Source organism: Rhipicephalus microplus, chromosome 2 (genome assembly GCF_043290135.1).
Source record: "Rhipicephalus microplus isolate Deutch F79 chromosome 2, USDA_Rmic, whole genome shotgun sequence".
Lineage (NCBI taxonomy): Eukaryota > Metazoa > Arthropoda > Arachnida > Ixodida > Ixodidae > Rhipicephalus > Rhipicephalus microplus.
The window spans coordinates 270,572,536-270,599,310 of NC_134701.1; the positions used below are offsets into that span (position 1 = coordinate 270,572,536).

Here is a 26,775-nt window from a genome sequence, read left to right on the forward strand (position 1 = left end):
TATTGACCGGAGGTGCGGTTAACCATAAGCAATTTTAAAAGTGAACGGAAGTGTAATGGCAGAAAAAGAAGACGTGTTAGTGCCTATAGACTGTTTCACGGATTGTATTAGATGCCGCCTTATAGGGCTGTTAAGCTGGCCGTTTTCTATCATTAACAACTAAACTAACGGTGCCACAGTGGACGTATGCACGTGAAAAACGGTTGGGTGGGTGGATTCGAGGTTTCCTGGCCTTATCAGTTCACGTCACGAAGCGCAAAACTAAGAAAACATTCGTTTAAGGGCCCACGGTGGTCGAACCCATGAGTGTTACGTAAAATCCTTATACATCACGAAAGTGTGGTTTTTATTTTAGACGTTTAGACAGCTTGTCCCGGTCACGTTTTTTCAATTTATACCAATACCCTGATCGCAACGTTCTCTCGCGTCAGATAATAAAGTTACCTGTCGCCTGCTATCGACATTTCAATGAACATTCAGAGGGCGGGTACGGTCACATCCTGCAGCACCTCCCTTTACCCCATTCCTTTTGTCTTTGACTGTAAATCTTTCTCCCCGAACGAAAGACTCAACGTATCCGAAGATCATCGAAGGCACCACACAGGCACCACAATCGGTTGCTGTCGGTAATTTTTCTTTATTCATTCATACACGTCCACGAAATACATATAGGGCCGATCGTGGCACGCGTATCTCAACCGTGCATGCAGCAGTCGATCGAGGACCTCTACGAAGATAAAAAGAAAACAAAGTACCGCTCGGCCGTTTGCCCTTATCTCGGGCGTGGTACTGGGCACGGAACTGTTCCTTCGTTTTCTCGCAATTACGGTTATTGGTCCACAAAGGAACCCGCGCGCAGGGCTTCGGCCCGAGACAGTTCATTGTTTCGATTGAAAAGGGCAGGTCCCAGTCGACTGCGCCTGGGCGGCAGTTTGCGTGCGACGAATGCATTTAGGATGGAACGCGCCGGTTCGCCAGCGCACGCCATGCGTTCTCCTCGCAAGTCTTGCACGAGCCCTGCAGCGCCGAGCTCCTAACTGATTCCTCGGCGCTCATCCGTTGCCCCCCCCCCCCTTTTATAGGAATGGCCTTTTCACTCTTCTTTCTCTGCTTCCGGCCATCTCACCTCTACTGTTTTCGTTTCTTTTTGCGTGCCCACGCACCAGTTTGTCTTCATTTCGGCTGGCGATCCCCGTCGAAGACGTCCTCTTTTTCGATCTCCTTTATGGTCTGTAACTGTTTCCTGAGTGGCGGACGCTTTCAGGGTGCCACGGGCAGAAAAAGGCCCGTGCCATGGGTGCGCGCGCGATATTGAAAACGCGGGAAAGCGATGATGATGGACTCCCCATCTTTCGGAGCCGATTGCGTGAAAAGGCGCGATTCGCAGTCGTTTGCACTTTTTTTTCCGCAGACCGGCCCTGTGGTGCCTTTTTGCGTTTCTCCTCTTTTTTCTCCCTGCCGTCCTGCACGAAATAAAGGTGTGCGCTCGGGAATCGTCTTCGAGGGACGGTCCCCGAGCGATTGAGGTCTCCTCGAAGAATCATTTATGAGAGGTCAAAATCAATGACGGACTCCCTTTGGTTACATTGTAGCTAAAGGGAGTCTCTCTATAGCCTTAGGGAGGCTGTGTTCGTATGGCAGCAAGGTGTTCGGTTTTGTGTTGTTTAAGTATATTAATGTGTTGTGACATATAGAATTTAAAAAATAAGACGACAACACCCATGAGGAATCATGGCATTTCCATTCCTGTTTTTTTCTCCTTTTTACACGCTTCAGTTTAGTTTTTTTTTTCATTTCACCGCTTGATCGCAACAAGGCTTGTTAGGTGACAAAACGCGCAAGAAAATGGGGGCGGCAGCGCCACTTTAAAATTCCCGCACCGAACGTCATGACTTTGTAGATTTTTAAGACATCTACTAGATTCTATAATTAATCCCAATAAGTAAATTGTCAGCTTGCTCTCCGTCGTATGCAAGCTATTTACAATAGTAATTGCTAACAGAATGAAGGCGACATTAGAATTAAATCAACCGAAGTATCAAACAAGATTTCATACTAACTACTCAACAATAGACCACATTTATTTATTTATTTATTTATTTATTTATTTATTTATTTATTTATTGATTGATATGTGGAGGTTAACATCCCAGAACCGCCATATGATTGTGAGCTCCGTATTGGAGGGCTCCGGAAATTTCGACCCCCTGGGGTTCTTCACCGTGCGCCCAAATCTGAGCACACGGGCCTACAACATTTCCGCCTCCATCGAAAATGCAGCCGCTGCAGCAGGGATCCAATCCCGCGACCTGCGGGTCAGCATCCGAGTACCTTAGCCGCTAGACCACTGTGGCGGGGGACCACATTCATACTATCAATCATCTGACAGAGAAAAGCTCAGACTACACCCAACCATTATAGATAGCCTTCATAGATTACGAGAAGGCATTTCATTCAATAGAAATATCAGCAGTCATGCTGACACTGCGGAATAGGGGTGTCGGCAAAGCCGCATATACAAACATCGTGAAAGAAATCTTTAGCAGCTCAACTGCCGCTATATAGTGCTCCGTAAATAAAGCGGCAGAATAGGGTCTTAGACCAGGGAATACGATCTACCCAATGTTATTTACCGTCTGCTTACAAGAGGTCTTCATACGCCTAGAATGAGAAGAGTTAGGGATAAAAGGTAATGGAGAGCACCTTAATAATCTACGCTTTGCTGATGACGTGGCGTTGCTAAGGAACTCAGGATTATAATTGAAAGTAATGTACAACCTCGGAACAGAACCGCTCTTCGAGGTACGTAGCAGTGCAATTGAAGTTGTAAAAATGTACGTCTACATAGGACATGTAGGTAGTAATCGCCTACCTAATCGGTAGTAGCTAGGAGCCGAACCATGAAATTGAAGTAACTAGAAGAATAAGATGAGGTGGATCACATTTGGGAAGCATTCTCAAATCATGAATGGTAGATTGTCACTATCTCTCAAGAGGAAGGTATATAACAGCTGCATCTTGCTGATACTTACCTACGGAGCAGAAACCTGGAGGCTTACAAAGACGGTTCAGCTTAAGTTGAGGACGACGCAGTGAGGAAAGGAAAGGAAAATGATAGGCGTAACCTTAAGGAACAAGAAGAGAGCATAATGTATGAGAGAACGTACTTGTGTCAAGGACGTCATAGTCGAAATCAATAAGAAATGGTCATGGGCAGGGCACATAGCACAAAGGCAAGATAGCCGCTGGTCAGTAAGGTTCACAGACTAGATTCCAATAGAAGGTAAGCGGGTGAAGCGGAGAGAGAAAGTTAGGTGAGCAGATGAGTTAGGGAAGTTTGCGGGTATAAAGTGTCAGCCGCAAGCACAGGACCCAGTTTACTAGCGGAAGATGGGGGATCCTTTGTACTGCAGTGAGAATTCAGGCTAATGATGATGATGATGATATTGTCTAAGAAATCCATATATTTATCTTGCCAAGTTTCAGGAACGTTCAGGCAATGTCGCCAAAATATGAAAAATACACATTGCAATCTATGTCATATGCGGCAATGCAGCTGCGGAATTGAGAAGAAATTGAGCATTGGCTCTGATTTTCTCTTTTATCGATTAAGGACGACGTGAAATTAATGACATTAAAGTTCGCAGACTACATTTCGCCAATCTAAACCAATCGGTTGTTTCAGTTTAGCGTCACCATAACGCTCGTGCGTGGCGAATATGTGAAACGATGCACTCTTCGTAGATTCGTGACAATCGTTGTAACAGCCATATATCTTCATTTTTATCTTTCGTTCTCGCTCTCTGCCTCACAGCTGAGCTCAAGATGGAAGTACTGCGAGAGCGAGGACTTCGAGAGAGCCTCGAGAAGCAGCTATCCGAAGAACAGAGGACGAGAGGTGAGTAGTCCGATTCTATTCGGCCCATCGTTTCTTTTTTTTTTTTTTTTTTTTTTTAGGGGCGAAGCTTCTTATGGCATGACTTGTGCGTCCCTCGTAGTACGTAACCACCAGTGGCACATACCCGAAATAGCGGTCCTTACGCTTTTGACCTCCAAGGTGGTTCTGGTGAAAAATTTCTTCTGTGCGTTGTTGAACAATAAAAGATAGTGCTCAATGCACATGTTAATGGCTGCTAAGGGGGAATGAGAGACAGGAGCATTCGGCCTTTAGGTAACGCGCACGCTGCGATCCCCATTAGCAGCTATTGGCATGCACATTGAGCACGATCTGACAAGAAAGGGTTGCTACGTTATACTCGCTGGGTGTAACCTCCTTGGTTATAGAAAGGTTTAGCGAGCGTTGGGCCGCATAGCCATGAATGCAGTGAACTAGTATATACCATGAACTCGAGGTGGTTAAAGGTGGGAAGTAGACCCGAAGCGCAAGCCGTAAGAAAGTGTGCATGTGCCACCTCCCGTTTAGTCCTTGAAATGTCCGCTGGATGGCGGTGCTTCTATATGGAGAATATATGATGAAAAGATGCGAGATGGTGGTACTTGGAGTGCTGAATAGATGGACGAACGGACACACAGACAGATGCATGGATGGACGCATGACGGACGCAGGCGCGGACGCATGGACGAACGCAGGCGCGGACGCATGGACGAACGCAGGGACGGACGCAGGAACAGACGCACGCACGAACGGGTGGATGGACGCATGGACGGTTACACAGACGTACGCAGGAACGGGCGGAAGCAAGAACGAATGGGCGGACGAATGCTTCGCCCCACTCCCCATCATTCACTCCGTGGATATGCTGCCATTTTTTTTCTAAATTCAATCAGTCAGTCGAGCACCTGTATGTCTCCAAAGTTTTATAGACCAAATACAAAATGCGTAAGCTCGAAGACAAGAACCATTAAAAAGTGTGTTTATGTCCGGAACGTTTGATAACCACGTTAATTCATCCTTACATTGTTCCCATCCCGAATTTAACAACTCCAGGTATGACATGTATCTTATTAATGGAGATGTATTTTTTTCGATTGCTCCCTGCGACATCCTCCAGCTGTCAGACTATATATCTTTAAAAAAAATCTACCACGGGCAAAATTAAAGTTGAATACAAAATATATCTTTAAGTGTCTGAAAACAGAGCAATATAAGGTCACCTTTATCTCAAGAAGAGACTTTGCTGGTATATGCAAAGCACAAGAGAGTCGCCATCGTTAGTCGGTTATCCTGCCAACGTTCCGTGTGCTTCTCGGCTTGTTGAGTAAATGTACGTCCTACTTAGAGTTACAGAGATGAGGGTTGCAGGACGCTCAAGTCTCTTAGCGAGGTAAAGCATTTGCGGAGGAATAAAACGAGCACGGGCTTAATAATAATAATAATAATAATAATAATAATAATAATAATAATAATAATAATAATAATAATAATAATAATAATAATAATAATAATAATAATAATAATAATAATAGCAGTAATAATAGTAACTGTAGTAGTAGCAGTAGTAGTAATAGTAATAATGCCCGTCAAGCATACGGACCTGTAAATAAGCATCATGAAGAAAACGCTGGAGAAAAATGCGCACCTTTGTCGTTGGGTGGTCCGCGCACTGATGCATTAAAACTCCTCTGAAAGTGCTTAGAAGCGACATCGAAAAGAAATGCACAATAAAGCCAACACATCCTGCATTTTTTTAAATTTTCTTCGCGCTTATAGTTCTTTTTTTTAAGTGAGCAAGACACTACGGTTTCAAGTGAGCCCTTATACTGTGTACAGGACTTCTCTGGCCCGGAATGAAAAATGGTCTCTCTCTGCTCCAACCCATCCGTCGTGAAGCGGTGAAGCTTTCCACGCGAAGCCATCGTTCTCAGAGTGCAAATACGGGATTTCCTCACTCAGCCAAATATTTTTATCACTTTCCAGACCCCCCCCATCTCATCCCCCCCGCACCCCCTTGCTTCCTTTCTGCGCTTTCATACTCGCCTCTCAGAAATGTACTCTTTATGTAACAAGAAATGCGCAAAGAGACGAAAAAAAGAAACCTCTATCTTTCGCGAGTCGGTTCACCCCTTCGCTGAGACGCGAGCTAGTGCTGTTTTATTTCACAGCACTTTTCCGGATTTGCCGTTCCGACCGGTTTCCACTTCAGTCTTGGCTTGCTGAAACATGTATCTGTCCGCGCTGTGCTAGAGAGAATCGGACTCTCTCTCTGCACTCTGAGCTCTCTCTTTTTCTCGACGTTCATCTTTCATTCCGCCGCGGTGTTACTGTTTCCGGATGGAGGAACCCCGCCGTACATATATACAGTCTGGGCGACGCAAGGCGCCAAGTGCTTCTTCCTCGCAGCGAACACTGGTATATGGAAGAGCGTGGTCGCTAAAGAAAGAGGCTTATTTGATTTCGCGCCTCGGTGAAGACGGGGCGTGAATGGAGACTTTAGGCCGCAGTTTGTCATTCCCGACGTGCCCGTTCGCGCGCGTGCGAGGTTTTGAGCGATGTTGTCGGATGCGATGAAGGTTCTTTTTCTACGCCATAGCTCTTTATATAGATGTGGTCGGTCGTACGATTCCTAATACCGGTCGGGCAACACCTGTCGAAAACTCTATACGTCGATAGAGCGTTTATTTGGAACACTTTGTAAATATGTATTAAGAACGAGAAACAGCGCGAGCCAGCGTGATTCTGTAGATGTTTTGACGCATAGCAAAGATGCGTTCTCTTGTGTGCCAACTTAGAAATGCTGCGCTATTCCGAAAATTCTTTCAAAATTCACGTGCAAATATATACAACCAATTAAACTTCAATTGTAAGTCAGCGTTTAGTACGTCTCTATCTAGTTGTTCTGTGGTTTGCACTGTTTCTTTTTTTGTTATTTTCGGCAATTTTTAGTGAGAACTCTATGCTACAGATGCAGTGAAACTTTAAGCCAGGTAGAGAGGGTCCTTCTATGTAATAAATTAAGTTTGAGGATGGAATGGAATGAAAAAACTTTATTTATGAAAAAATTTTATTTAATGAAAAAACTTTATTTAGTTGGAGGATCGGATCTTTTAATTCTACATTCATGCATGCGTCAGGCTTCCCCACTTCGTTGGCGCATGCCACATAGATCACGTTCAGTGTTGCTGTGTGCTTCGTTAAAGTTCTAGCCCTGCATGAAAGCGTCACTTAGCGCGTACATCTTATAATAAATTTTCAGTGGGCACTATTGTTGCACTGGTCCACATCCGTTCTATACACGCTAAGGAATTAATAATGACGAAAATTATATAAAAGTTTAATACCTTGGATAAAAATGAGCAGACAACTAGAGCATGACGAACTGTTTACACTTGAGATTTCAATTACTGAGAGCCTGAAAGGTGTTTTCCTATTTGCCTGAACAGCACACTAAAACAGCTGGGATAGGATACTCGTTGCTGTTTTGTTCAGTGGCTAAGTAGCGTCCCGCTGCTGAGCACCAGGTCGCCGGTTCGATACGCACCGATGTAGCCGCATTCTGATAAGGGTGTAGTGCCAAAGCGCTCAAGCCCTGTAAGTTTGGGGCTACGTTGAAAACTTTCTTGGTGATCGAATTTAATGGGGAGTCCTACCGCACAGCATGCACCATAATTAGGCCGTGGTTAAAGGCACCCAAAATTCAGGAATTTCATAACTTTATTGGCATTATGAAAAAAGCTTGATCGAAAAAAAAAACTGCACTGAAGCACGTGTATAAAAGAGATTAAAGAAAGCTTTTAAAGGGATCTGGGGTCGAGTTCAACGAAACTCCTGTTTCGTAAGTGCGTCTTGCCATTGGAGGGCCGGTTTCGTTAATGTTATGTCTCGCATCGTGATTGCCTGAAATGTACCTTTAGAAAAAAATTTTGCTGCGCGACGTTTCTGTCAAGATGGGTCCTGGTTAGTACATAATTACTTGGCTTCTTGAAAACACTGTTAGAAGCGTTGATAAATGACCCACTTAGTTCCGTTTCCAGAGCTGTTCCAGAGAATTAGAGTAATGTGAAATAGGTTTCGTATGAGTAGAAAAATGCCTTCCACGCTTCTTTTTTGGCCAACAACTGCATTCAAAATGACAGGTAATCGCCCCTTTCCACGCATAGGCGTGTATATCGCATACATCTGAGAAAGAGATTTGTGAGCTTAGTGTTTGCTTTTCGAATAAGACAGATGATACTACATGCAATAGAGTTACCACTTTCCCCCCATGCCGATCCCTCGCCATACGCACGCACATACAACGACCACACTTCGATTTCGCCCCTTCCTTTAAGCGCCGCGCCATCGCACGACGGCGAAATTGCACGCAAAGTAACTCGACGGTGGCAAAGAAAACGCCGCGAATGATGCTCGACGAACATACATTGGAGAATATTGCGAAGGGCCTGTCTCTGTACTCTTATGTTCGCGAGGGCACACCCGCATGCAGAGCGTGCTAGGGCATGTGTCGAGCGAGCATCTGTCACGCTGCCTTGGATGTTGGCCGCAGGGGCGTCCCGGGAGCGGAGTCCTGTTACATGCTTTGGGGGTACACGAAGATGACGCGCGGTTTTCCGCTTGCTCTACCCGCAAACACGCGTCGCTCAAAGAAAAAAAAAGGAAAATTTGGCGTACGAGAATGAAATCCGCGATATGCTCGAAAACTGCTTGTTTTAAAGAGTAGATATATTATAGTTATTCTTTTTAGTATTCTATTGCACTAGACGACCGCGGATGGGATCGCTGTAAGCGGAGAGGATGTTGGCAAAAAGAGGAGCGACACCTTTACTGCTGCGACAAAAACAAAAAATGAGAACGTGAATGGAGCAAGGTCTCCGACATTCGACAACTTTTCTTTTTCCAAGTAAAAAAAAAGCCAGAAGGAACAGCATAGACGTGAGAGCACATGAGCGGGGCCAGCCAGCGTGGTAGGGGGGGGGGGGGGGTGACAGTTGGAGGAACTGGGAGGTGTTGCGTATAGGACGGAGACGGGGGAGGATGCGGTGTTGTGTTGGGGAGGTGTCAGTCGCGGAAGGTGGCTGCCGCTATTCCTCCGTGCATGCTCGAGTATCGCGTTTCGCTATTTGTCAAAAAAACAGGCTTCTACCGAGATAGCGTGCACCCAAAAAAAAAAGCGCGTTTGCTATCGAGCTCGCTGCTTTCGGCTTGGCCCGGGTGTCCCGTCACGTCTTGCAGCGCCGCGAGGGTTTATGGCGTAGGAGTCCCGCGGCGCGCCTGGAGCAACGATACCGCGACCCGTCTGTACACTACTGGTACTACGTCTGCTTTTGCGGAGAAGGAGACTCATGCGTTCATTCGCCCTGAGGTGCAATAACGTTTGCGTTTGCGCATCTGTACGGTTGTTGGCGCATTTTAGCGAGATGGGAAGCGGGGAAGCTGTTAGCGAAGAGATCGTTGGAGTATAGACAGAAGGTGGGAGAAAAGGCGCGGATGTGTGCGCGAGGAGGAGGAGGAGAAAAACTTATTCGCATGGAAATGATGGCGGGAGCGCCATGTGTCGGGACGATTCGCTCGGTCGAAGCTGTACAGCACACGGCCTCGGTGCTCGGAAAAGATCTGCGCGAGTGATCGCGCGGAAAATGCGCGCGATTATGGAGGATCCGACCGCTCGCGTGCGATACAGATTTGGCGTGGATATGTACGCGCACCCGTCTCATATTCGACCCCATTTTTTTTTTCTTCCGCTTCTTTTTACGCTTTCCTTTTTCTTCAGTTTTTTTTTTCGCCTCGTTTTCGGGGAGCAGTCGCAAGGTTGCGCATGGAAGCGTGGAATAAGATTTGCCCCCTTTTTTTTCGTGTTTGGTTACTCTTTCGATTCCTTTTCATATTGGGACCGCGGTTTTTGATGTGAGTTACCCAGTCGCGAGTTTTTTTTCGATCGCATCACTGTCATAATCATCATCCTATAATCGTTGGCCATCTGTCGCGGAAGGGAACGGGCATGCTGTGCGCTCCTGCTGCCCTCTGTTTGTATCAAACACTCGACTGAACGTATGTCGAAGAACATGCATTTACCGTGGATGCATTGTCTTCTCATACCTATTTGCATCAACTGTAAATTTATCCCTCCCGGCTTGCACTCCACTCTGCATATATTAAAGAAATCACATAGACAGCATCTCTTTACTTAGGCTGGGTTCTTCTTCATCTTATGCCAGTTTTCTTGCTTCAGATCATACACGAACAAACCCAGTAAGTGGACCGTTCACATCGCATACGCACACTATAATGTTTGTTTTGACGTTGGCCGAACCACCGTCGAAGCTACAGCTCCTAACGAGGCATAAACAACGCTTATTTTGTGACCACAGCGAGAATTTTACAGCTGTGCGGTGAGTTAGGTTTTTTTTTTTTTTTGGTGCATTTCTTGGGAAATGAACTTGTGTATATCTGGCTCGTTATCGGGATACAATGCATTGCCGCATGCCTGCTCGCGCTCCATACACTCGTTAAGGTGAAAATTCGGTTACGTAATGAGTTCGTGCAAAAGCGGCACTTTGCGAGAGCATACCATACGTGCGCCGCTCCCACCCTGGCACCACCATGTGCGATCGCTGCAGTTAACCCAATAATTGCCATTTCTTCGGAAGTCGTGCTGTACATACGCACCACCTCTTCTTGTCCCCATCATCACCCTTCATTCCTCTTTCCTTCCCTTCTCCCTTATCTCCTGTGTAGAGTAGCAGGCTAGAGCGAACTAGCTCAGGATGACCTCTCTGCCTTCTAATGAATTCTCACTCTCTCTTTCTCTGCCATTTCTTCTATCCGGGCTAGCTCCGCGCTCTCGCTTTGAATCGGAATCTCTTTTCCGGGTCATCGCGGTGAAGTATACTGCGGCATGGTTTGTCATCGAATGACATTAACAACAACGGCCGCTTTGATTGTGCTACGTGTGACGGAGAGCCTGTGTTTGTCCGCGTACACTTGAGCTTCCCTCGTAAGCCAGAGTGTATGTGTTTCGCCGAGTTCATTTTTCGCCGTATATCAACCTTCCCGAGCCGCTGCTAACTGATGCTGTGCAGATCTTCCGAGAGGCTAACCAGGGATGATGGAAACGTTAAAGCAAGGTATCGCACAAACATATGAGTAGTGAGCAATAGTGAACGCCGACTCAAGCGGCAGCGCCCGACCTCGCCGAATGATAATTGAAATGACGTTGCAGGAAAAGTCGAAGGAAAAGGCTGATATACTGGGAAAGCAAGATACGTTGTTCTACAGGAAGCTTATTATTTCTAGTCCATTATAGTTTTGCAATAGGTTATTTCTCTTTACGAAATATAAACTGAATACAAAATTGGCGCCTAATTTGCTTTGAAGCTGTAATTTCTGATATAAAGTATGTATGACAAGTATTCGTTTGCTAGCTGTGTGAGCAGGCTAATAATTCTAGGATGGACATGTTTGTGGGCTTCGATCTGGCTTTTTTAAGAGTTATCTGGTTATATGGCATATACTTGAAAGACTGATTCCATTACACCGCTTTCCTTACATCTTTACTACCACCACATACATTTGGCCAGTGCAAGGTAGCAAAGCAGGTACTTTGCCATCAGCTTAACAGAGAGGAGGTAGGGGAGGGAAAGGCAGGAAGGTCAACCAGGTAGCCTAACAATTTTTCATTTGGCTACGTCATGATATTTTTTCTATGTTGATTAAAACACATTACTAAATAGATATGACGGAAAATGTTCCTTATGCTGTTAATTAATTCCCATAAAATAATTTAAATTCAGCTTTTTTCAGTGGCAATCGTAAGGAGATTGTCAAACTCAAGAGATAGCTTTCAGGCATGTATGTCTATAATGTAACATGCAGGTTGTCATTGCAACCACAGCGTTCTTGGTGATGCATTGTTGAGTATACGAAAGAGCTGAATTAGATAACACGGGCTCTGCGTGGAAATGCTTAGAGGCCACTGACTAGCCCAACAATACCTTTGTGAAACCGTCTTAGTTCTAAGGATCCCAACATTGCACTTCGTGTGGCTTTTAAGCATGTAAACTTTTACCGACATCTGCGCAACAAGTTGTTGCGCGTTGCTGAAATTGCGGATGGGTGATCCGGGGGGGGGGGGGGGGAATAAACAACAAGAGGGAAGGCAGGGAGGTTAACCAGGCGCATGCCCGGTTCGCTACCCTACGCTGGGGGAATGGGAAGGGGGCATAAAGATGAGAGAGAGAGGAAAGAGAAGAGAAAGAGAGAGAAAAACAAAACAAAAAAGGAGGATTGTCAGTCAATTGGCTGGCGCCTATGCAGCGGTGGCAGTACACAAAAGTTGATGGTGGTCACGTAGCCCTGTAGTCCTCGAAAAGCACAACACAGCTTTGACTGCTTTTTGAGCCGACGAAAGGCGATGATGGTGTTCCAGTAGCATCTGCACAGAGAGTGGCCGATCGTCCAATTGTCGCAATGCGTCCGAAAGCTTCTGTCTTTCAGAGGTAAATCAAGGGCAATGGCATATCAGATGGTCGATGTCTTCTTTGGCTGATCCGCATCGCTGACATTATTACCACCTGCAAGCGAACGCCGTTCCTACCATGACTGAAAGCGCCGTCTGCCACGACCGAAGCCAACCGTGGTCCATACTTCTATTGATTTCCTACCCACGTTGTTTGCTCGTGGGTTTGCACGTGTTTTTTTATTTGACGCATGCATGTAAGAGATGAGATTAAGAAGTTTGCGAGCATAAATTGGCAGCAGCAAGCACAGGACCGGGTTAACTGGCGGAACATGGGAGAGGCATTTGTCCTGAAGTGGACGTAGTCAGGCTGATGATCATGATGATGATGATGATGATGATGATTTTTTTACGTATTAATCGCTTTTTGCCCTATGGTTCGTGCTATCCTAGCGTTACAATTTTCAAACTTCTTGTTAGCTGTTATATCGTGAAACTTTCTATAAGTGTATTTAATTAATAATAATTTCCAGGGTTACACGTTCCCAAACCATCATATGGCTATGATATCCGTAACGTATGGGACGCTCCGGATTAGATTTTATCGCTTGTGGTTCCTTAACGTGCAGCGAATCAGAGTAAGTGGCTGTTGTTGTATTGCACCCTCACGAAATGCGGCTGAGAATCGAACCCGCGACTATGAGCTGTGTACCGCAACGCCTCATCCTGCCAAGCTACCATGATGGGTATTAGTATATTGGGACCCTCATAATCGTACGCATACTTTTATATGCACTATATAAAAAGTCGGCAATGTCATTATGTAATAAATTTGCTTCAGACTATTTTAAAAAGATGTGATGGATGAGGCCGGCTGGTACATTACTAGCGAAAAAAAAATCAAAGCATATCCACGGAGTGAATGATGATGAGTGGGGCGAAGCTTTCGTCCGTCCGTGTGTCTATACGTGCGTCCGAACGGACGGACAGACGGGCGCACGGACGAATGCACGGACGTATACAGAAGCAAGGACGAAATGACGAACGGACGGATGTACAGAAGGATAGATGAACAGGAAGATGGACGGACGCACAGAATGACTCAAGGACGGTCTCTTAGCCCACCTCATCATTATTAAATCCGTGGATATGCTGTGAAAATCACTAACGCCATCTAGTTATATTATTCCCAAAGATATACACACAACGCCATCTATTGAGCAACTGATAAACTATAGGTAGCTACATACTACTACTACTACTACTACTACTAGTACTACTACTACTACTACTACTACTACTACTACTACTACTACTACTACTACTACTACTACTACTACTACTACTACTACTACAACTAAAGAGGGGACGATGACCCATGACCTAAGGAGCTTCGCGCATGAACCCCTAAGCGTGTTTTCCGCCAGAAGGCCGGAAGACAGCAACCGAGTTGTCTTGTCGGTTTTGCTTTAGCCCTCTTCAATTTGGTGATGTTTTCTCTGCTTTAAGTGTTTGCGAGCACGATGGTGTTTTCGAAGTTACTTAATAAAAAATGGCGGAGCTCGCACTAAACCGCGCAAGCTGGACAATTCTGAAAAATTATTTGGTTGCTTCTCGGTCGTTGCCTTAGCCTGGTAATGCAGGTTCAGAATTGCTTATATATGTCTTTGCTGTAGGCTTTATCTAGGTGATGCTTGGTTGTCTCTACGCTCATTCGCAGCCCATAGAAAACCGAGTTAAACCACAGCCAGTAACAGACATGACACGAATGCCCAAACTTGAGACACAGACACTCGCGCTTAAACCAAGCGTTCACATCTCATAGATCTACAGGCACGTCTTCGATGGCCTTCCATCGCCGCGCGGTCCTGTCGCAGCAGCCGTTGCCTTTACCGTACCCTATATAGCATCCTTTCGTTGCACGTACTCCAGGTCTTCGACTCACCGCCATCGCTTGGCAGCCATTTGTTGTTGGGTTAACTATTGGCGTCTTCAGTTTTATTGGAGCAGTGGCGAGGAGCGGGATTTCTCTGGCAATTACTGTGCGAGGCTGGAGAGCGGTACATACCCGTTAAAATGACGGTACTTTTCTGCGATGGACTCGCAGAAAAAAAAAAGGGGGGGGGGGGGGGGCTAACAGACAAAATTGTCGTTTTCAAGGGCTGCTTCCGATTGGCCGCCCGGGAATGCATACGTGCCCTAAAGCTCGGTTGGTTTTCATGAACAAACTTTTATGAAGAGGCAGCGCAAATAGTCCCAACGTGATAGCATCAAAGAGCTCGTTTTGCGAACGGATTCTGCCTCTCAACCTCTGCACAGAGCAGAGCTGCTTACGGTCCGCGATATATAAAAAATACACCTATACTAAGGTTTTTTTTACCACTTGTTGAATGGCCACTTTATAACCAATGCCTCAGCCTTCGCCCTTAAAAAGGAAAAAGAGAGAGTGCGCCGAAAACACTCCCAAATGTACAAGGAGTAATTTTGTAACGAGAATACTTTCCGTTTCTTATTTTTCATTTCGTAATAAGAGAATGAAATGCGCTGGATACAGTAGCTTCAGCGCAGTCAACATTTGAAAAATCTCTAGAAAGTATTGAAAATCTCGTGTTGGTGTCTCCACGTTCTGGCTAAACTACTAGAATACGGGTGAAAGCTTCTACACTGTTTTATTTTCTTGAATCTCTTGGTTTTGTTTGCAATGTATTGTTATATATATATATATATATATATATATATATATATATATATATATATATATATATATATATATATATATATATATATATATATATATATATATATATATATATAAATTTGTATGTAGTGTGCATTCACAAACCCCATAATCGTGACACTTGAAGTAAAGATGTTGCTACTGTGTGCGCTTAATTTTTGGATAATCTGTTGTTGTGTTGCCTTGCTTGTACAGTTTTTTTATTTTCCACTCCTGTATTGACCCTCATGGAGGGTTGAAAGTATTTTATAAATAAAAAATAAAACATTTAATGGTAAGAATTGTAAACCACCTTCTACAGATCTCTGAATTAAACTTCTGGCTACGACACTCGAAAAAGTAATACGCGATATTAAACCGAGAGCAGTTCGTAATATGGGCCAACCCTTAATATTTGTTATTATATTCCAGCACTAGTTTACATCTGTTTCACCATAGGATTGATGTGAGCTGTCATGGTCGATAGAGACCTCTAGCAAGCACGATTCTGCTTTCGTTACAATCAAGAGACGGAGTTTGTTTAAAGCCTCTGTGATACTGCAAGCCAAGCCGATCGATGTGTTTACATCGGCAACATTTGGTACGCTCCGTATGTGTATATATGCCAAAGGAACCAACGCAATGTGTACTTCATGTCTCGTTCGTGAAGAGCGTACTCCCAGAACGCGCTGTCTCTGAGCGCATGGGAACGGCATCCGGAACCAATGACATGATGGGTATTTAGTCGGCAAAGAAAAAGGTCATTGGCTGGTGTACCGCCGTCACGTGCATCCCATAAATTTTGCGTCTCGCGGGCAGCCGATTGCCTACACAAGCTCGGCGGAAACCCGAACCCACCGAGCCAAGTCAAGCAAAGACGAGTGTGCGAGTATACGGATGGATGCGATCTAAGCATAACATCGCGTGCAACACTCCTCTCCGTATGACCGCGAAAACACTTTGTGGCACAGTGTCCTCCGAAAAAAAAAAAAAAAACGAGACGTCGAAACGCGAGGCTTGACATTCGCTGACGTATGGTGACGTCAGTGGCTCGTGTTTACGCAATACACGGCGCGAGGTGACAGTGACGAACAGCAAATCATTCGGCCGCTCGTAACTCAGCGTCCGCTTTTTCTTTTTTTCAAATCGAGGCCCAAAATTCGGGAGCGTGGCGCCCTGTAAATCACATGAGTGGTACACAGCATCGAGCGGTGGTTGTGTGCCGTCGTCGTTTCGCGAGACAGGCTTCGACGGGCTGTCTGGATGTTGTCTCGGCTGTCGAGATCTGTTACGACTTGACGGTGGCGTCGCGCAGTTTTTTTTTTTTATGGTTCGGCTGTTACTACAGGAGATGTAAATATGAAGACTCAGTTTTTTTTTATGGTTCGGCTGTTACGAGTATATATATTTTGAGTATATATATTGTTACGAGTATATATATTGTTACGAGTCTTCATATTTTCCATCTCCTGTAGTTCGGCTTTTCCCGTATGCATCACAACGTTAGGAGAAACTCGCACGCAATGTGTGATTATCACACCAGCCAGTAAAAAGGGCATCAATATGTCGCAGTAGTGCAGTACGGCGCAGTGCCTAATAACGTCCACTAAGTATACGCAAGATGGTTCGTTCGATCTTTGATGCGGTAATGAATCCTTGATCTGCGTAGCAATGAAAGTAGAATGCAAGAACTTTAGAGTACTTTACGCTGTGCGACTTAGTGCAAAACGAAGTGGCGTCAGGCTTGTATCAGCTCCTTAGCAATGTTGCAAGCAAGACTAAAAGCGTACAAATATTATAAACCTCAAGGTTTTTTTCATCATCACTTAGCGGTGTATTGATATTGTGAGATGGGAGAAAGGTTCATTCCTGCCTATCAGTACATGAATATTATGCTGAGAAAGAATACATGAATAAAATGCGCCAAAAGAACGTGGAAGGATCCTCGTAAACTGAACGTTTCAAGTGGCTGAAATTGGTTCGCAGAGTCTAACTTTGGTCCTTATACAGCAAGCATTTTGAAACCTAATAAGTATGTAACGCTCAATTTAGAGATTGGTTTTGGTAAATTTCACTTTTTCTTATTCTTCTCTTTTCTCGGTAACAGAGCCAGGTGTCCTTCTTGTAATGCCTTTGTTTGTCTGTCTAAGATATGCTGCGAAATTCTTAACTTCAGCATAGAAAGAATGGGCCATTGAACCGTAACGACGTCAAACAACTTTTCTCGAAGGTGATCTTTCGACGGTTGTGTTGCAACCGTTGTACTTCCGTCGGAACCGCCAACATCGTGTGCCTCGGGCATTCAGTCTTCGATGTTTGCTTTCAAGCGAGAACTGAGAAAAAAAACAAACAAGTACTTAGGGCGGTGGTTCTGAGATTCGGGCGCGACCGTTCCTCCAAGGTTCGAGCCATCGCAATGACAATAACGAGAGTTCGACGCACACACACGGCGGTATACGCCGCCGCCGACTACGCTTTCGGCAGGGAGCGAGACGGATCGACGTACCCGGCTTTGGGAACGCGAGGTGTTCCATCAAACCCCATAATAAAACACGGCTCCCTCTAATCAGACCGAGTTCCTTTGAAATTCATAATACGAGTTAATCATATCAGTCAGGCTTCCCTTGCCCGATGTTCTTTCCCTCGTCTCTCGCTGCCTCGGCGTCCCATCTAGCTCTGCGCTAGTTTCCACGTTCTCAGTTTTGGTTTTGAAACTTACCACTTTGATGCATGGTGGATAAAGAGAGAGGGAGAGAGATAGGAAGTGTATGGAATGAGGGTGAGGAGGTTAGCACGCTGGGTACGCACTCTCGAGACTCGATGGGAACCTCGGTGCCATTTGTAGAGTAGAGGCGCTAAAATCAGACTTTTTTATGGTGTCTCTCTGGCAACCGGCACCACGACGATCGAGCCATAGCGAAGAGAGAACCGTGCCGAAAGGAAAAAGAACCACGACGTTCAGAAAGAGAGAGAGAAAGAAGAGCGTCGGTCCAAATCGATCCGTCATTGGGCTTGTGACGGATCAAGCTTTCCCGAGCGCCCATGACGTCATCGAGGGCGATATGGGGCGATCCGTCAAAGTCAGTGCTCGTTCCAAGTCGGATTCGGGTGCTCTTTTAATCTCGGTATTCTGGCCTCTGTGCGCACGAGCTTCGCATTGTTCGCCACTCGCCCGGGGTTTGCTCTGCACTGTTCACTGCGCTTGCTGGAAGCTCCTGGCTTTTCGGCCCTCTGGTATGGACTCGCTTTCTTTCATCTTCCAACATTTCTTTTTTTCGCTGTCGCGCGAAGCGTGTCCCCCAGCTAGTGTCGCTCGTAGATTGGACCGACTTTTCCTTTTGACGCCGTTTCTGCGGCGCGCACGTGTGCATTTGCGAGTGCCGTGGCGTGTGTGCTCGAGTTTGGCTTGAACCTGTTCGATAAAGCCGGTGGAACATTCTAGAATATTTTATACCTTTAGGTACACCATGTGAGCGGAGCTGCGGCTGAATACAACTTTGGCGGTTTGTCTTTTCGCGTTTCGGGTGCATATTTAAGTTGGTCATTGTTTTTCTTCCCCCGCTGACGTCATTGAAGAAAGAGTTGCCGCATTGTTTTGAATTTGCCAGGGGCCCATTTTCATTAGCGATTTGTCCCTGAAAACGTATGTCCGTTTGGTGTAAAGTTTTTCCGTTTAATCGCTATATAAGTACAGCGGTGTGCAGCTATAGTTGTCAAGGGAACTTGTCGAACCCCGATGCATTCGTTACAGAGATATTGGCCTCAATCAAACGTAAGGCGAAATTCTATTCGAGGCGTTATACAACTTCCTTTATTTGCGAAATTATTCAGAGATATAACGTTTATTCAGCACGCTCACGGTTCACTTTAGTAGTTGCACTTCTGATCGACTACTACACACAAAGACAGCAATAATATCTATATTTAAAACACTAATGCGGGGAGAATTGCGTTATTTTTAACTCAGTAAATTCTAACGTCGTTCACAGACCTTGAAAGGTCACAATACATCTCGCTTAATAGGTAGTTTTAGAATGGGACACGCAAATCTTTGCGTCCGCATTTGTTGCCATTGCGCATGTAGCATGCGCCGCTATCCTCTTGGGTACCCACGTTATAAATGGCGGCAATAGCGCATGGTACACACGGAACGCCATCTTTGCGTACCTATATATTTTAGAACTGCCCAATGGTGTTGAATAGTATAGCTTAAAGCAAGGAGAGTACTCTTTCTGCGTTGTAGATACTAATCTCGTCACTCCTCTCGCGACGCTTTTTGACCAGTTGCACAACGGGTAAACCAGGTTTTACAAAAGATGTTTCTGAACTAGTTGGTTGATTACTTAAGGTAAAAGCTGCAGCGTAAGTAAACTAGTACTATAAAAACAGCGCACCAATTGGAGCCCGCGTTATACGTCGATCGGTGTCATCTCTTAGCGCTTGCCTACTTAGCGCCGCACGTTTTGTTCTCAAGCAAGATGTTATTCGTTCCTTCACCGGTGTACCGTAAACCGCCGGCTATTCGCACTCGGCGCCAAAGGCGAGGAGAAAGACGTGGCGTAGCGCCAGATCGCGCGCAGCGTCATCATCCGACGGAAACGTAAAGGACAAAAACGAGAAAGCGGGCGAACAGATGGGCTCGACAAGTCGCCGGCCAAGTGGCTGACGTTGATGGAGCAGTCGCGAGGGCCTCAATGGCCGCATTGGAAGCGCGTCCCTCTTCTTCCTTCCTTCCCAAGTGAGCCTTCCCGCTGCTGTGAGCGTGCAAGGAGCGCGGCCGGTTTTCTTTCGCGAACCCTGTAGATACAAACGCGCTTACCGTTCGTATATAGTGTAACGTTTGCGCAAACACAGACAGACGCGTCCTTGCAGCTCGTCGTCGCAAAGCAGGATGGAGAGAGAACTCCCCGACCCTTGGGCGCTTATATGCTAATGCCGCGGGACTCCTCGGAACAACACAGTGTCGAATTGGTCGCGAAGTCCTCCTGCTGCTGCATAGTCTGCGCCCCACCGCCCGAGGCTTGCGTGTTCCCGCGCGAGAGACTGTTTAGCGACGCGCACTCTCTCAAAGTGTCTTCTTGGCGGGGATACCCGTGGGTTGGTTGGGGTCCGGCGCTTGGCTGCCGCACTCTTGCCTCTTATAGCTATACGGGGTCGCCGTTACGGATTCGCTGTTGTTGTAGCAATGGACGGGGGAAAGAGACGTGGAGGGAGGGAGAGGACAAAGAACGTTAAAGAGGGTGAGGATGCTGGAAAGAAGGCTCGGGAATGAAAGCGATGATAGAGCACGTTTCGGGTCGTGTCGAGTCGTCTTATTCGCGCTAGTTTTCTCGCGCTTGTATATACATTTTGCCTGTCTATCATTCTCTCTCTCTCTCTCTCTTTGCAACATTGAAATGACTTGAGTGAAGAAATCCAGAAGTCCTCGAAGTGGTCATTTTCCTTCGTGACGGATGCGTGCTGTACCATTCGAAATGCGTAGCTTTGTCAGGCGCGGTAGAAGTGACCGATGCCTGTGGCGGCTGCCTACCAGTCCTTAGACGCTGTAAGGAAACGCGACAATACCATTGCTCAAGTACTGTCGCACTTGAATTTCATGAGTGGAACAACCTCGATGCATTCCGAAGAAGATCCCAGTTATATTCATCGGTATAGAAGGATCAGCCGCATTTCGTGTCCTATCAATCAACACGATATAAGGGGCACTCGGTAGAGATCGCCTGGCTCGGTTTCCTATGCAAGTTACGACGTAATGCACGTAAATCCAAATAAATGTAGTGGGTTCAATGACCTGATACTCTATAGAGTAAACGGATGTCGATATATGGGAATCGAACCCGCCACCCTGCAATAAACACCCCAAACACAGTAACTTCGCCGCCGTAGATTAGTGGCTAAGCTACTCGGCTGCTGACCTGCAGGTCGCGGGATTGAATCCCGGTGGATCCCGGTGGATTCAATCCCGCGCCTCCATTTTCTATGGAGGCGAAATGCTGTATGCCCGTGTGTTCAGATTTGGGTGCATGTTAAAGGACCCCAGGTAGTCGAAGTTTCCGGAGCTGTCGCACCGGTCCCGTTAATTGGGGAGGCGATCGCCGGGCTAATTCCAAGAGCCGAAGTATCGGCCCCCCGAACCGCACCACGAAAGCGTGGACAATTTAGAAGTGGTCCTTATTGGTGCGCCAGCGGACGCCGGCTGTGGCCCAAAGAACAAGACAGAGCCGAGAGTTGATAAACAAACAAATTATATTCTCAATAATGGCAGATCGAAGATAATACACAAAAATGCACACTCCACAATAGTTACATACAATACGTCACCAATCAGACAACGTACTACACAGTACAATCAGCCACACTCAAAACAACTGACACAGACAACAATACGCACTACAATGCAGTCGCATGCATTGAACAACCAAGACACTTAAGGACTAAAGAGATAGAAAACCTATTCAGTCCAAAGTCCTTGGAACAAAAGTCTGAATGATACTCTTCCGAGAATCACTCACTCAAAGTCCAGCGTTGTTGTCGTTCCGTAGTTCTCGAAGTTTCTCTTCCAGGAAACCTCGCGTCCTCAAATGGCCACTCTCCAAGCTTCAAACTTCTTCGCCGGAAATCCGTCGGCTTCACACACGCAGCTGTTGCCCGCGTCTTCGCTCGATAGCGGTAAACCCACGCTCTTGCCTGTAGCTCGAGCCGTCCCTACGGACCAAAAACTTCGCCGACTACACGGCGGAATCTCTACGCACTCTGGCGCTCACTTCCGTCTCCTCCTGTTCTGTCACTACGGGCAGAACCTTCGCCGACTACACGGCGGAATTCCTACGCGCTCTGGCGTTAACTTCCGTCACCTCCTGATTTCTCGTCTCGGCTGCTCGGTTAAATACCTTGCGCGCGACTTTACAGATGTTTCTCGTCATTTCGTCGGCGCGATACGCAGCGAAGGCTGGGGAGAGGCACGAGACGGTTCGACTGCCCTCTCCCGAGGATGATTCACTCGGTCTGACCCCGCCTCCTTCGTTCGAGAAAAATCGCGGTCTTGCTGGGCCGCCGATGTGGGGTGAGGAGGATCGTCTGCGAAGCCGTGCTTCTGCGGGGAGAGCGCGCGCCCGGGAGCCCTGGATGTTTGCTTTCTTTTTTTTTTCTTTTTACCTCGCGGCGTTTCTGCCGCCCGTTGTCGCAAGTATTTGGCGGCGCGCTCTTGTTTAGCGCTCGTTCTGTGACACTGCCCCCCAATTTAAGAATATTATCTCATAATATTCAAAACCACACAAACGAGCGCGAACAGTCACCACACATTCTCACAGACTGTAACACAATCCGTCGCTCATGACACTTCACATTCACAATATATCACTCAATACAATCGTACAATGTAGTTCAATTCCACAACACATGAAATATAGCCACAGGTACATGCCTACAACACTTCATCACACATTCTAAATAATACAAACGTACAAAGTTCTGTCTATCCAACAATTATACAACACTATACATCACACCATCGCACAGAACACTGACTCGCTCGACATACACTTGAGACACAGGATAACAAGAACAATAACACAACATATGGCACTCAGCACTGCCCAACACATTCTGATTCGACCTCAGCACTTATCCTGAATACTTCGAACAGCGCTTGCGCCCCCTTTTGCGGTGCTCGCTCGGTCTCTTCTTGTGCTTCCACGTTCTTTTTCGGCGAGCCTTTTCCAACGACGATATCTGAGGCGTCGTCTCAGCCATCGTTGTCTCTTCCGACACCGTTAATGCGTCATTACATTCGACGGGTCCTGTCTGTTTATTTACCCGCTTGATAATGCCTCTACGTTTTGCCCGGCTGGCCAACTCCGTCTCCTTTACACTGTCGGTCGGTTGAGGTCGTGCCGACGTAAGTCCGGTTGCTCGGCCCGTGAACTTATTCGACACGATCGTCTTCTCCTTCGCGGTCTCTTGCGCCGCAGCTTCACCTTGGGCTCTAGTGAGACCCGTCACGGGATGCTCCTCCACTGTATCTCGCGGCCGCTGTGTTGGCGAGGGCTCTATCTTCGGGTCTTCTCCCAAACATTCTGGATCACTTGGCCCTCGCGCCCCGTTGATGTTTCCGATGACAAGGTCATACAGGGGGGTCGTCATGCATAAAGCAGTAACCTTCCCGCTGAAGTACGGGGTTTCAACTTCAATTTCTGCTTCGGGAAGCATCCGGACCGTACGGTCAATTAGGCAAACCGGTCTCGTTCTGCCTGTCAACTCTCCTTCCCGTACCAAATTTCTCCTCACGATAACCGTGGAGCTACCGGTGTCTCTTAGAACCGTAATCTTCTTGCCTGCAATCTTTCCAGGAAGCGTTGGCATTCCCTTCGTAACACCGGTTGGCTGTTTTGACATTACAGCCCCCACAATAGGAATTTTCTCCCCATTATTCAACTCTACGAATCCATCAGTGACGGCATTATTATCAGATTTCGGTGCTGCTTGCACACAGGATACCTGGTGAGTTTGACTCACTCCGTTCCGACATGCATCTGCTTTGTGCCCAGTCTGACCACACTTGAAACATTTTACTGCCGGAGGGCTCGTAAAGATCGTTCGACAGTTTTTCGCGCGATGACCCGCTCGGTTGCACAGAAAACATCGTGGAATGCTCTCTGGTGCACGCTTCTTTTCTTCGGGAGCCAATTTCTTCGAATCATCGGGACAATCCTTCTTGACCTTGGCCAAATTAGTTCCTCCTTGCGCTTCTAAGAATTGATCAGCCAATTCAAGCATTCCTTCAAATGACTCCGCCTTCCTCTCTTTCAAATACAGCGACAGGCTTGGGTGGCAACTAGTAAGAAATTGTTCTTTAATTAGCAGCTCTCTAAGTTCATCGTACTCCTGTGCTGTCCCTGAAAGTTCAATCCACCTGTCGAAATAATGGCAAAGTCGGGCGGCATATTGCGTAGCCGTCTCACCGTCAGCTGGCTTTCCTGTCCGAAATCTGTCCCGGAATCCTTCCACAGTGAATCTAAATCGCTTCAACAAAGCAGCTTTCACCTTTGCATAGTTGGCTGCATCGGTCGGCGTCAGCCTACCGTACACACCGAGCGCTTCACCACTCAAGCAGGTACTTAAAGCAGTTGCCCATTGATGTTCCGGCCAATTCTGGCTCTTCGCAATCGTCTCAAATCGGTGAAGGTACGCGTCAAGGTCGTCCTTCCTTTCATCAAACGCTACAAGCAGCTTGCTTGGGTTCAAGCGGAAGCCATGATCTTCCCGTTCGCTGCTTTCAACTCTAGCTTGGACCGGAGTTTCCCTTCGCTGTTGCAAACGGAGCCGCTCGAGTTCCATCTCGTGCTGCCGCTGCCGTTCCCTTTCAGCCATCTCCGCTTCTCTTTCTTCTTTCAGCTGTCGCTCCCTCGCTTCTCTTTCTTCTTTCTGTTGTCGCTCCCTCGCTTCTCTTTCTTCTCTCGCCCTTTCGGCTGCTAACTTCTCTCTCTCCAACTCCAACTTCAATTGTTGCTCTCTTTCTTCCTTCGCCCTTTCAGCGGCCAGCCTTTCTCTCTCCAACTCAGCTGCTTTTTCTTCCTTGGCCCTCTCAGCTGCCAACCTCTCTCTCTCCACCTCAGCTTCTTTTTCCGCTTTGGCTCTTTCGACCGCCAACCTCTCTTTTTCCAGCTCGGCTGCTTTTTCTTCTTTGGCTCTCTCTTTTTCTTCTTTTTCCTTCTGGGTGACCCACTTCCGTAGTTCGACGCCAGAAAGACCCATCTTTTCACCAAGAGTAACTAACTTTTCGAGATCCATTGTGTCTCGCAACTCGCAAATAAAACCTTGCCGCGTGGAAAAAGTATCTGCCTAAATCAGTCTACCGGAACACTCCCCTGCACTCGTTAACGAGAACACTGAACAACACACAAAATCGTTCCGATAGCACTATCAACAACTCGAGGCTCTTTCTCACTACTTTGGACACACTGTGCACCAAAAGGTCCTGTATCGCGGACGCCAGATTAATTGTCACACCGGTCCCGTTAATTGGGGAGGCGATCGCCGGGCTAATTCCAAGAGCCGAAGTATCGGCCCCCCGAACCGCACCACGAAAGCGTGGACAATTTAGAAGTGGTCCTTATTGGTGCGCCAGCGGACGCCGGCTGTGGCCCAAAGAACAAGACAGAGCCGAGAGTTGATAAACAAACAAATTATATTCTCAATAATGGCAGATCGAAGATAATACACAAAAATGCACACTCCACAATAGTTACATACAATACGTCACCAATCAGACAACGTACTACACAGTACAATCAGCCACACTCAAAACAACTGACACAGACAACAATACGCACTACAATGCAGTCGCATGCATTGAACAACCAAGACACTTAAGGACTAAAGAGATAGAAAACCTATTCAGTCCAAAGTCCTTGGAACAAAAGTCTGAATGATACTCTTCCGAGAATCACTCACTCAAAGTCCAGCGTTGTTGTCGTTCCGTAGTTCTCGAAGTTTCTCTTCCAGGAAACCTCGCGTCCTCAAATGGCCACTCTCCAAGCTTCAAACTTCTTCGCCGGAAATCCGTCGGCTTCACACACGCAGCTGTTGCCCGCGTCTTCGCTCGATAGCGGTAAACCCACGCTCTTGCCTGTAGCTCGAGCCGTCCCTACGGACCAAAAACTTCGCCGACTACACGGCGGAATCTCTACGCACTCTGGCGCTCACTTCCGTCTCCTCCTGTTCTGTCACTACGGGCAGAACCTTCGCCGACTACACGGCGGAATTCCTACGCGCTCTGGCGTTAACTTCCGTCACCTCCTGATTTCTCGTCTCGGCTGCTCGGTTAAATACCTTGCGCGCGACTTTACAGATGTTTCTCGTCATTTCGTCGGCGCGATACGCAGCGAAGGCTGGGGAGAGGCACGAGACGGTTCGACTGCCCTCTCCCGAGGATGATTCACTCGGTCTGACCCCGCCTCCTTCGTTCGAGAAAAATCGCGGTCTTGCTGGGCCGCCGATGTGGGGTGAGGAGGATCGTCTGCGAAGCCGTGCTTCTGCGGGGAGAGCGCGCGCCCGGGAGCCCTGGATGTTTGCTTTCTTTTTTTTTCTTTTTACCTCGCGGCGTTTCTGCCGCCCGTTGTCGCAAGTATTTGGCGGCGCGCTCTTGTTTAGCGCTCGTTCTGTGACAGGAGCACTCCACTACGGAGTCTCGCATAATCAAATGGTGGTTTTGAGACGTTAAATCTCACATATGAATCAATCAATCAATAAATCAATCATTCGATCAATCAAACGGAATGACCACTGGGACACCGCGGTGTACCAATTACCGAACAATCAACGACATATTGAAAGCGAACATTATCAGCGCTGTATGCGGTATGAACTGTTGAAGGAAATTAAGTCCTCTTTTTTTTGGAAAAACACATTTCCATACAGCTGCAGACAGTTCCGTTGTTTCGTAAACAGACACACCATCCATGGGACTGCTTACCACTCGATGATTTTGTTTGCTACTTCTCATTGAATTTTTCTTTAGCTCTGCACGATCCTATAGCGAACAAACGCGGGATATCTTTTTATTTACGCAAATTGCCATAACAATAAAAACAGTGTAGGGCCTACGTAATGCATGTTACGACACATTAGTTATACAACATCAAGTCAAGGTTGCTTAAACGAGGGATTAAATTTTAGTGAACATCATTTGCACACTAACGCCATTCG

General features: G+C 46.7%; 1 protein-coding gene across 1 annotated transcript in view; it reads left to right on the forward strand.

The window, feature by feature from the left end:
• Positions 1-26,775, forward strand: part of LOC119169228 (dachshund homolog 1-like) — a 279,105-nt gene that overhangs the window by 225,150 nt on the left and 27,180 nt on the right. Inside the window, exon 9 of the mRNA XM_075881536.1 lies at positions 3,815-3,898. Within this exon, the coding sequence (XP_075737651.1) occupies positions 3,815-3,898 (84 nt within the window). The remainder of the gene's footprint in view (positions 1-3,814; positions 3,899-26,775) is intronic.